The sequence below is a fragment of the Tenrec ecaudatus genome, chromosome 10 (assembly GCF_050624435.1).
Source record: "Tenrec ecaudatus isolate mTenEca1 chromosome 10, mTenEca1.hap1, whole genome shotgun sequence".
NCBI lineage: Eukaryota > Metazoa > Chordata > Mammalia > Afrosoricida > Tenrecidae > Tenrec > Tenrec ecaudatus.
The window spans coordinates 17,548,392-17,560,567 of NC_134539.1; the positions used below are offsets into that span (position 1 = coordinate 17,548,392).

A 12,176-nucleotide genomic window follows, 5' to 3' on the forward strand; every position below is an offset into this window, starting at 1 on the left:
TACCAGCTGGTCCTTGGGCGAAAGATGTGGTGATCTGGTTCCCAAAAGAGGCCATCCTTGGAAGCCGTGTGGAGCAGTTCCGCTCGGTAGGGGCATGATATGCCGGAGTTCGTTCCACAGCAGTGCGTTTTTAAGTGGTGGCTTTGCTGATGCGATATTTAAAGTCTAGCTGGTGAATTGACTCCTGATTTATGTTGTATGAGCAATGGGTTTGTCTCTCAGAGTTTAAGTCGAACAGTCAAGTCTGAGAATAGTTCTCATGGAAACAGTTGATAGACGTTACTAGAAAAATATGCAAAACAATTGCCCCAAATATTTTTTTCACCTATGATGATGTTGCCATCATTCACCCACCCACCGTCACCTTCCTGTGACTGATTTCTTCCAATTCTCCAAAGCGAACGCCTGTTCATCTTAACTCGAGCCCAGTTTCCCTCCCGCCCTTGGGAACCAAAGCCCGTGTTGTTGGGTGACAGCCTGCTGTTTGTAACAGTGGCCTTCGTCCAGCTGCCTGGTTCGCAGTGAAGTTCCGAGTTCCGTGTCCCACTGTGTACGTGGGGCACTGTTGATCCAGTCTTCACCCACATGTCTCGCTGTTGTGTGTTTCGCTGCAGTAACGCGGCTGTGCAGGACAGATCACCTGCTCATACTATAACTTAGCTCTTCAGGGTTTCCCCAAATGTTTAAAAACTATGTTGTTTCCATTTGTACTATTTTAATATCTTTCAAAGTTAATAAAGATAAAATGTTAGTATGTCAGCACTAGTTAATAGGTCTACTGTGTTACATTATATAATAGCTAAAATGCCAAATCCAAAATACCAGAAACGCTCAGTGACGTTTCAGCTCACGTACAGACTTGGAGTATAAGTAAAACTGGCAGTGTGTTCCCAAATACTATAGTTACCACCGCTGCTTCTGGCCGTCCAGACGGTTATACCGCACCACCCACCGCAAAACTGCCCTGCTTGGCAGAACTAATGATGGCGGACAAATACTGCAACACGTAGCACGTTTAATACGGTTAAGAAATCCTTCGTTTTCGTAAGGTTTCCTATCTGTTATCTATTACTCTCAGCAAACAGTCCCATAATGTAGTGGCTTAACACAACAGCACTTTATTTTTTGTCTCACGAGTCCGTGGTTTGACTGGGCACGTCTTTTGCTGGTCTCGTCTGTTTTTTCTCATATGCCTGCCTTCTTCTGAACCAAAGATTGTCCAGGGCTCTCGGGCCTGGCCCATGGCCTGCTGACTGTCAGATGGTGGGGTACCTTGGTCCCTTTCCACATGGCCTCTCATTGGTCTTTCAAGGCTATCTCAACACAGCATTCCAAGAGGGCAAAGGTGAAAGGTACAAGGCCGTAAGGTCAGGAGCTTGAGAATTACAGTGTCATTCCTATACCATATGCTTTTAGTCAAAGCAAATCTCAAAGGGCAGGGAAATGAAGCCTGTCTCTTGGTGGATAGAGCTGATATTAAATCCACCATTAATTTCAAATGAGCTTGCCAAGCTATTAAGATAATTAACTATATGTACACGTGTTTCATAAAGAAAATGTCTATTTCCTATGATTGTACTTAGGGAGTGTGCTCTGTGCAATTCTTGTCATTATGCTGCCCGTTGGGGTGTTGATGTTACATAAGCCTTTTAGTATTACTATATCTGTATCGAAAATAGAGTATTTAAAGTATGAAAATTTCATTTAACTACAACCATAATGATTGCTCCTTTTGAATGTCATTTATTTTTATGCTGTCTTAGGCAGAGATTGAAAGGTGTGCTTTAATTTGTGTTATTTTTTAAATCTAGAATGCAACTAATGAACTCACAAAACAATCATCAAATATGAAGTCTCTGAAAATTGACCTTCTATCGAAAGAGGAACACATCAAGGAAATGCAAGAAAAGTAGGGCTTCGCGCTCTTCTCTGTTGTGTTTGGTGCCACCCAGTGGCACATCTCCCAACAAAAACGGTTTAGCACCCGGAGTTTCTGTGAGTCTGTGGAAGACGGAAATTTCAGCTGGGTTAGAGGCAAAGTGATTAATGATAAGATCTAATTGCTCGTTTTTATTGGAGAAAGAATGCTTTGTATTCCTTAGAGCAAGCATATTTACTTTTGAATAAACACCAAATTATTGGCCTCAAGACTGTGAAAAAAAAATTTAATGTGACAATTAATTGACCAAAAAGATATGTGTAGATTGAGACTTAAACTGGAGTTAATGACGACGCTTAGAAAGTTAAAGAGAAAAAAGGGGACTTGTGTGTAAATAAACAAGAGGTCATAAAAGTGTGTGCTTTTTATTTAGAAAAAACTTTAAAAAAACGATCCTTGAAACAAAATAACATCCTTCTGTGTCTTTTTTCACAGTTGAACTAGAGTTTGATAAACATGTTCAAATAGAATTCAAAGTGAAAATTAATTAAGAGTAATAGATGAAAAGTCTGGTGAATTTCTAAAACCGAGTATTTTGAAGCATAGGTTCTAACCAGGCCTTGTTGCTTTTCGGCTCCTGTCAGGGCTCTAGAACACGCCCTGTGCCCCAGTTGTGCTCACACCAGGGAGTGCCGGCTTTAAGAAAGGGAAGCGAGCAGAGGAGAGTGCCTGACGCCTTACAAAGAGTTACTGTTAAGTGCAGGATGGTTTGTTTGTATCATGCTTGCTGATTTTCTCTAAACGAATGTGACTTAAGTAGAATTTTAAGTTCTTAAAAACTTGCTTGACCTTAATTTTTAAAAATTTAACATTATAATACAATGAAATCACAAGTTTATAGATCTTATACTCAATTAATAGAGCAGTGTTGTAATATACAATAATAAATTGAAAACCTTATATAATTTACAAATTTACCATTGTATTATTAAAGAACCGGTATCATATTGAATGTTAGAAAACATTATAAAAGCTATGATATCCACGAATCTTGATAAAATACTTCTTACTTTCCATTTCAGAATATCTCGAATGGAGAGAGATGTGACCATGAAAAGACGTTTGATAGAGGACTTGAAATTCCGACAGAAAATACACCTGGAGAGTGATGAGAGTGTTAATGAAATGGTAGAAAACCTTGAAAAAAAAGTAAGTTTGTTGACCCTAAAATAAGCCACTTCCACACATGGAAAAAAAAACGTTATAAATTATCCAGGGTTCATGAGGGAGGGAGAAAATGAGCTGATACCAAGAGCGCAAGAAGAAAGAAAATGTTTCGAAAATGATGATGGCCAAATATGTACACATGTGCTTGACACAATGATGGATGCACGGATTGAAGAAAAAAAAGTCAATTCCCACAAGTATTCACTGGCTTGACTTGAATGTTCAATCCTAATTAATTTAGACTATATGTACTATTACATAATTACATTTGCTTTAAAAGTACATTGTTTATAATAAAATTTATTTTTTAAATCTCACTTATTTCAGTGTTAGCAATAATTTATAGATATAAATGAATACCAACAACTAATATCAATCAAGACTTCTTTACAAAAGTATGTTTCTCTATGTTGTGTACAAGGGGATAATCCCCCCCCAAAAAAAACAGAGGTTTTTTTTTTATCAAAGCTATATATTTAAATTTTTACAAACAGCCTTGCCCCTTCAATGTACTCACCATTACACTTAATGCATTTGTCAAATCCACGATTCCATTCTTGGAAACATTTTTCAAACTCATCATTGGATGCCTGACAGCGCCTCCCTCATTTTTTTTCTTCGCCTCTTCTATGTCATCAAATGGCTGTCTCTCATGTCCCTCTTCCTTCTTGGCAACAAAAAGAAGTCTCATGGAGTGAGGTCAGGTGAATAAGGTGTGTGGGGCAAGAGAGGCATGCTGTTTTTTGCCAAAACCTGGTGCAGTGAGAGGGCTGCGTGAGCAGGTGCATTGTCGTGGTGGCAAAACCAGCCCCACCTCTGCCACAACTCAGGCCCTTTTTGTCGCAAACTGTTACACAGTCTTTTCAGAGCCTCTAAATAGACCGCTTGATTAAGCGTCTGACCCGGTGGGACGAACTCCAAATGTACTATGAGTCAACATATTTTGACTGTTTGGGAAGTTAAGAGACATCCAGAAGGAGATTTGTCATCAATCGACATTTCACCTTTTTTGAAATGAGAAAACCACTCGTGCACTTGAGTTTTCCCCACAGCGCTGTCCTTGTGAGCTGAGCTCCACATCACAACACTGTCTGTGGCATTTTTTCCCAAGGAGGATACAAAGTTTCTCAGCTGCACGACATTCTTTTAAATCTACTATCTCAAAAACAAAAAACGAGGTGCGAAGGAAACTGCTTTCACGAAGAAATTCACTCTGACCAGAGAGGTCCTTCGCAGCCCGACGCCCCGGGTGGCGGTCACTCAGATGGAGTCGCCAGCTGCTCACCTGGCTGGAAAGTGCCATGAAAGCGTTAGTGTGGGCAGACTAGAGAAACAAATCCAGGGAGAGAGTTTGATATAAAGGGTAATGGTACATTAAAAAAGCATCCCAACTCAGTCCAGTCCAAGACTGTAAAGTCCACTATTAGCCCATATGTTTGATACCAATCTATCAAGTCCTCTTCAGGCTCACGAAACACATGCAATGACACAATGCAGGAGGTTCACAGGTCAGTGGGGAGAAAATCTTTGGATCCAGTGGCAGTGTAAACATCTCAGCGCTGGCAGACATCTCCACGTGGCTTCTCTGGGCTGCACCAGGGTAGTTCCCTGTGACTTCTCCTCAGGGATGTCTCGCAGGGAGTCAGCCTTGTCAGTAGAGAGTCTCCAAGAGTCCAGAGAGAATGTGTCTTCTGCTTCTAAGGAGAAAATCCCAGGGTTTTCCCAGAACCCTCAGGAGAAGGCCATGCCCCACAGAGGCTTCATTACCTATATCCTGATTGACAGCCTAGACTCCACTCCTACACTCTTCATCCTCAAATTGACACCAGGTCATGTAACTACCACACGCACGTGTACTGAAGTGGACGTGGGAAGGGAGTTGCTTTTCAGAGAGTTCTGGAATAACCTGAAGGCATTCTGGTGGCCTGGTAGTTGTGTATCACGCTGCCAACTGCAAAGTCGGCAGTTTGAAAGCACCAGCTTCACTAGACAAAGGGGGTTCCTCCTACTCCCAGGAAGAGTTACAGCCTCGTTTACTGGCAGGCGCAGTTCTGTGCTCGCCTGCCCGGTTGCTGTGAGACAGCGTTGACTCCATGGCTGTGACTGCTTTGATAATACTTGACTACAAGTGAGGAACTAGGCGTTTGCTTACTGAGAATTTTTGGGGGGTTGGCGCAAAGGAGTTGTTTACGCAACTCGTGAGGCCCCTTGTGCTTCAAACCAAAAACCAATTTTTTTAAGTCATTTTATTGGGGGCTCATACAACTCTTACCACAATCCATACGTACATCCATTGTGTCAATCACATTTGTACATACATTGCCATCATAATTCTCAAAACATTTGCTTTCTACTTGAGCCCTTGGTATCAGCTCCTCATTTTTACCTCTCTCTTCCCGCTCCCCCTCCCCCACGATCCCTTGATAATTTATAAAGTATTATTATTTTGTCATATCTTACACCATGCAACCTCTCCCTTCACCCATTTCTCTACTGTCCATCCCCTAGGGAGGAGGTTATATGTAGATCCTTGTAATCTGTTTCCCTTTTCCACCTCACACTCCCTCCACTCTCCTGGTATCACCAGTCTCACCACTGGTCCTGAGGGGTTCATCTGTCCTGGATTCCTTGTGTTTCCAGTTCCTATCTATACCAGTGTACATCTTCCGGTCCAGCCGGATTTGTAAGGTAGAATTGGGATCATGATAATGGGGGGAGGAAGCATCCATGAACTATAGGGAAATTGTATGTTTCATCATTGCTACACTGTACCCTGACTGGCTCATCTCCTTGCAGCTCTTCTGCAAGGGGATGTCCAATTTCCCACAGATGGGCCCTGGGTCCCCACTCCGCACTCCCCTCATTCATGATGCTATGATTTTTTTTTTTTTTTTGTCTTTGATGCCTCATGCGATCCCTTCTATGCCTGTGTCTCACAGGCTGGTGTGCTTCTTCCATGTGGGCTTTGTTGTTTCTAAGTTAGATGGCTCCTTGTTTATCTTCCAGCCTATAGCACCCAGATTCTATATCTTTTGACAGCCAGGCACCATCAGCTTTCTTCACCTCATTTGCTTATGTTCCCGCTTTGTCTTCAGCGATCATGTCGGGGTAGGCTGATATACTTCTTCCATGTGGACTTTGTTGTTTCTGAGCTAGATGGCCGCCTGTTTATCATCAAGCCTTTAAGACCCTAGACACTATATCTTTTGATAGCCCAACACCATCAACTGTCTTCACCATTCTTGCTTATGTACCTGCTTTGTCCTCAGCGATCAAGTTAGGACAGGCTAGTGTACTTTTTCCAGGTGTGTTTTATTGTTTCTCAGCTAGATGGCCACTTGTTTATCTCCAGGCCTTTAAGACTTCAGATGCTATATCTTTTGGTAGCAGGGCACTATCAGCTTTCTTCACCATGTTTGTTTGTGCACCTGTTGTCTTCAGCAATTGTGCCAGGAAGGTGAGTATCTCAGACTGCTAGATTGTTAGAACCAAGTATTCTTGTGTTGAGGGAGTATTTGAGCATAGGCCCACTGTCCATCTGTTTCCTTAATACTAAACCTATAAGTATATGTACATAGATCTGTTTCCCCCTCGTTGTATATAAATATATTTGCATCTGTATATGCCTGTATTTAGATCTCTATAACTACCCTTTGCTTTCTAGTTATTTCCTCTATTTCTTTGTACTTTCCTCTCGTCCCACTGTCATGTCCAGCCTTCACCAAAAAACAATCTTATTGCTATCAAATCTATGCCAATTCATAATGACTCTGCAGGGCAGGATAGGACTGCCCCTGTGACTTTCTGAGACTGCAACCCTTTATGGAAGTAGAAAGCCTCATCTTTCTCCCAAGGAGCAGCTGGTGATTTTGAACTGCTGACCTTGTGGTAAGCGGTCCGATGCCTAACCACTATGCCATCCTGTGCTTTAGCTGTCCTTCCATGCTGTCTACTCTAAAGAGTCCCCTTGCTGGGGACAAAGGATTTCTAATGAAAGGAGATACATGCATGTTCTTCTCCACATATAATTATTCCTGCAGCTGCTTTTAAATATTAGCCTTTAATGTTGCTTATTTTTTACAGCAATAACCATTTCAGAGAGTCTTATAACCTTCATGTGGGCAATTATATCTTTAGTGGCATTAAGTTTTAAAAGATAAACCATCTCTTCTCTTATTCTTTAAAATGCATATTTAATTTTGTCCTCAAAATTACACATCACAACCAAAAGTTATCTGTGGCTTGGCTTGTTTAAGCATCAAAAACAACTGTGTCCTGTCTAAGGAAGTGTAGTTTAGTTTTAAAGGAGCCAAACTTCATTGTCATCAAGTAAATTTCCATGTACAGTACTCTTCCAGGGCAGAGTAGGACTTCCACTCGGAAGCCACTGCCATGTCTTTTCCACCCAGGTGGCTGGGATGTTGATGCACCAACCTTTCCGTTAGCGGCTGATGCTTAGTTGCTGCACCACTGGCACTTCTTGTCTGAAAGGCGATGCCACAGGGTGAAGCCTTAAGCTTGTTTGTCTTATTTAGAATATGAGTTCTTAAGCAGTCATTTGGCTCTATTGAAATAAATGCAGTCTACCCCTTGCATGCCTTTACCATTAACAGTCGTCTGTGCATTTGCTATAGGTGAAGACATTAACTGAAGAGTGTTCCAACAAGAAGGTATCAATTGATTCACTGAAGCAAAGGCTCAGTGTTGCAGTGAAGGAAAAGTCACAATATGAACAGATGTATCAGAAAACGAAAGACGAGTTAGAGAAAAAGGTACGTTTGCAGAACAGCAACCTAGAAATGAAATACAGTGATGTCTTCTCCATTTTTACGCTGTCACTTTTTTTCTACATGAAATACGAAACTTTGTTTCACATTTAGAAAGGCAGTGGGTATGATATGTCTGTTGTTGGAAACGGGCATTTATACCAGTAGGTGCATAAACGCTTAGCCTAATTAAATGTGTTTATTTGCTGCATGGGATCATTTGGTCTGAAATAGTGTCAATGTCTCTATTTACTCAAAAAGAGGTACATTACAAATAGAAGGAGAATCACAACCCTCTACTAATCTGACATGCACAATGCTTTACGGAATGGTTTTGATTCATTGACCACTGACCTTTTGCAGGATCTCAAGCTTACACACCTAGCATCGAAAGTCAATGAGACTGAATCTGCAATGGCAAAAATAGAATCAGTAGCATCTAAGCAGCTGGAAGGATTAGCATTGCAAAGTGAGCAGGTCCTGGAAGGGGCTCAGAAGAGGTTGCTGTTGGCCAATGAGAAAGTGGAAGAATTCACCATCTTTGTGAAGGTTTGCATTATTCACTTTGATTACTGACCAGCAGTTCTCTTTAGGAGAAGCAGGCAGTGCCTACCTCCGACGATTTGGGAAATACTCTGAGGTTTCTCTCTTCTTTCTCAAATCACAAGCACCTTTTCCTTCCTTCCTTGCCCCACGACTCAATCTCTCTATAAAATAACTAGTCTTGGAACTTGTTCAGGACTTTAAAACCTGCCACTCTATTGTGAACATTTCTTTCTTAATGTCAATGGCAAGTGCAGTGGTGGCACAGTGGGATACAAATTGGGCTGCTGACCACAAGGTTGGTGGTTCAAACCCCGCAGCTGTTCCACAAAAGATGTGCAGCCTTGGAAACCCGCATGGGCAATGCTACTCTGTGTGTAAGGTCACTGTAAGTTGAAATCAATTTCATGGCAGTGGGTTTGGGATCGCCAAACATAGCAAAACTAATGTAAGTAGCCCAGCTGGTATGGTGGGTTACACCTTGGGCTGCTGACCCCAAGGTCCAGAGGTCAAACCCACCAGGCAAGCTGTTCCAAGATGTCCAGGCTCAGAATCCCTAGGGATAATTTCTGTTGTATCTTTCTGGTCGCTATGATTAGAATGGACTTAAGATATTACTGCTAGACTTTTCTTTTCAAAATCATTCAAGCAAGATCTAGAAACTTAACTCCTTGTTGAATGAAGTTAGCCAACATTGCAATCACATCCACAAATTAGCAAGACCAAAAGGTTAGAAGAGCAAGTGACTTCACTTCTAGAAGCAAGGGAATAAAACCAAAGTGCCTGCAGCAGGAACACCCACCCTCCCAAAGAAAAAGTTCAGGAATTAACTCTACACTGAACCATGGAAACAGAATGATGGCTCGATGTGGGGCTCAAACAGCTAGCGCACTAGGTTCCTAGTTCTCCCTTCCCTGCTCTGGGCTAATGGCAGGGAAAGAAAAAGCACTGGATTGAGAGGTACCTCCATGAGCACTGGAGACTTGGCGACTTTCTCCACCCCATTAATCTCACTGGGAGCTGACGCCACTTTCATGGCTTATGCCAATTTTTTTTTCCCAAAGAAAAAGTCATCAGTGAATTGATGCCAAAAGCAGAAACACTGGCAGAGGCTCAGTGTTTACATCATGGCAAGCTTGTCATCTCCCCTTCTTTGCATATAGGATGGTAAGCCAGCATACCAGCAGTGAGGTCTTCAACTAACTCTCTGCAAGTCCAGCTCACCTGCCACCTGGTCTGTAAGACCTTCCTTAATAGATCTGTCTCCCGCCCCACTGTGCTCATTCATACCTCCTCTCCAGTTGTTTTCACTGGAAGTGGCCCACAGCCCGGTGCTTTCAGCAGTTAGCTCTGTGCTTTATCCAGCTCCTGCCTTTAACTGGGAGGTGGGGGAGCTTAGCGCCAGGGTCCCTCCAGTTACTAGCTGTGGGATCGGATTGAAGTCAAGTATCCTCATTGTTCGGTGCCTCGGTTTCCCCATCTAGAGAATGAGGTTGGAACCTACCTGAGGTGAGGGCTTTAAAAAGTTCCCCTAGATCAACCTCAGAGCAGTGCATCCAGATGTCACTTACTAAGTCACATAGTTCTCAGTGACCTTCTGCACAGTTAGTCTGTGTGCTCCAGGAATTCATACCTATTTGCAAATGTGCATGTTTATTTCAACTAGATGATAGCGATCTTAATGACAGAGATCTTGTCAAGCATTGTCTCCAGAGTCAAGGTACACCTAATTAGGCTCATTCAATTCCTGAGCAGCTGGTTTCCCCTCTGCTTCAAGAAGGGTCCTGAAGACACATCACTACTCGGACTGCAAGCTCAGTGAAGGCAAGAGCTGTGTACATTCCTTAAGGAGCGCAGCTAAGGACCCCTGCCTAATTTCCACAGCAGGACCACCCATGCTCATTATTAGAGGATCATGCACACAAACATACTTAACAAGTATTAGCAGTAGTATTAATAGTAATAATGCTCTTCTGGCCCCGTTGTGGAATCTGTGCTCCCTGTAGTCTTTTCATTTATTCATGGGGTACAATCAGATTATAGAAGAGGTGGAGTGGCCATCTGTTCTAGATCTAGGCTTGAATATGAAATTTTGCCCTGGGGTAAAATCAAGTGCTCTGAGCATCTGGGCTGGATATATGTGGCAGAGCTGAGGCTTTGAATGCTCCTAATAACGGAATCAATCACACAAGGGAAATTTCCAGAAGTATTTGCTCAGTTTGACTCAGCTCTGATGTAGCCTTGTTAATGTGCTTGTACAGGAAAGTCATATGCCAAGCCCCATCTCCTCGAAGGCGTTTTCTTAGTGCTGAAACCAATAGCGGTGACAGAGCACCGTTTATCTGGACGCTGCCCTGGCTTCATTACCAGTAGGTATTACACAGCAAGCACTTCCATTCATTTCCCACCAAAGAGAGCGAGAGGAGCAGGGACGACCACAGCCTATTGAGGGCAGAAAAGTTGGAAGACCCAGAAGCAAGGCAGTCCAGGTCTGGCTCTCACAGATCATTTATTAATAATTTTTCACTGAGCTTTTAAAGAGTTCCATGATAGAGTGCAATTAATTGAATTAACTCTTTTTATCAGACTATTATACTGAAAAAGGTAAATGACAGCTGCTGGTTTTAGCCAACAGTTCTGAGTACAAATAACTTTAACTGGATGAACTTTATCTCAATAAAGCTTTAAAAAAAATACTTCCCAAGAAGCCTGTGAAGTATAGTGACTCTCAAGTATTTGCACAGTCAGTTTTACCTTTGTCTCAATGATCTGACCGTGCTGATAGAAACCTACTCTATCTATAATGAAACCAAACATGACGTTAGCTGGCGATAGCAGACTGGAAATTTTGCTGTAGTAGGAGTGGCATAACATAGCTAACTATCTCTCTCCATAACTATTGCTAGTAATACTTGCAGAATAGAGTGCCCAAGTTGAGACATACATTGAAGTATTCTTATTTTGAGAGGGCCTTCAATATTCAGACAATCCCTAGCCCACTGTGTTTCAAGAATTGCTGGGCAGCGGTTAGGGATTTTTCAGAAAGTCAGTGAACATTTGTAGAATGTTCCTTTGCTCCATTCAGTGTTTCTTTTTACCATGGAAATAGCCGCTGGCCAGGGACCATGGTTCAGTGAGCGCAAACACTTCTTGAAGCTTCTAGTACGTGTTGTATTAACAGTTTGGTTTCACTTTGAGGGCTTTCAGGGTTGGCCAGACAGGAATTGAACCAGTTCGAACTGCGGAAAGAAGGTAGATTATTCTAGATAGAGAAAAGCATTCTTCCTCCATGTATTTAAAAGATTTTGTTATTTTCACTTCTTCAGTTATCTCTGCCTCAATTCATAGAACACAATGGGAATGAGAACGGAAGAGCTAGCGTAACGGGTTAAGAACTCTAAGTAACCATTGCCTTTCATACCACCGCTTTAGACGCGAGGCAGCGAGTTGGTAAGAAAGAGTTCCGCTTATCCTTTGCTTTGGTGGAATAGTAGAGAGGGTGAGAACTTTAGATACCGATTGAACTTGTGTTAAATATATGCTTTAAAACTCATAAATTTGCACCACTTGGGGACTTTAAAGGCGAGCCCAAGAAGAAGGGAAATATTTAGGCCTCAAAATACTAAAGAAAAAGAATACAGATCACTCCATTAGTCCAACACATGCCGTGAAGGCAGGCCTGGGGGGAGAAAGCAGCAAACCAGCGTGGTGACATCCTAGAATGAATGTGAACATACCAGTAACACGGCAGAGGGAATAGT

General features: G+C 42.2%; 1 protein-coding gene across 6 annotated transcripts in view; it reads left to right on the top strand.

Moving 5' to 3' along the window:
- The window catches only part of CNTLN (centlein), a 294,237-nt gene that overhangs the window by 253,546 nt on the left and 28,515 nt on the right, over positions 1–12,176 (top strand). For all 6 annotated transcript variants that reach the window (XM_075559966.1, XM_075559967.1, XM_075559962.1 and 3 more), the window contains 4 exons: positions 1,812–1,909; positions 2,962–3,088; positions 7,741–7,878; positions 8,236–8,421. In XM_075559966.1, the coding sequence (XP_075416081.1) occupies positions 1,812–1,909; positions 2,962–3,088; positions 7,741–7,878; positions 8,236–8,421 (549 nt within the window). The remainder of the gene's footprint in view (positions 1–1,811; positions 1,910–2,961; positions 3,089–7,740; positions 7,879–8,235; positions 8,422–12,176) is intronic.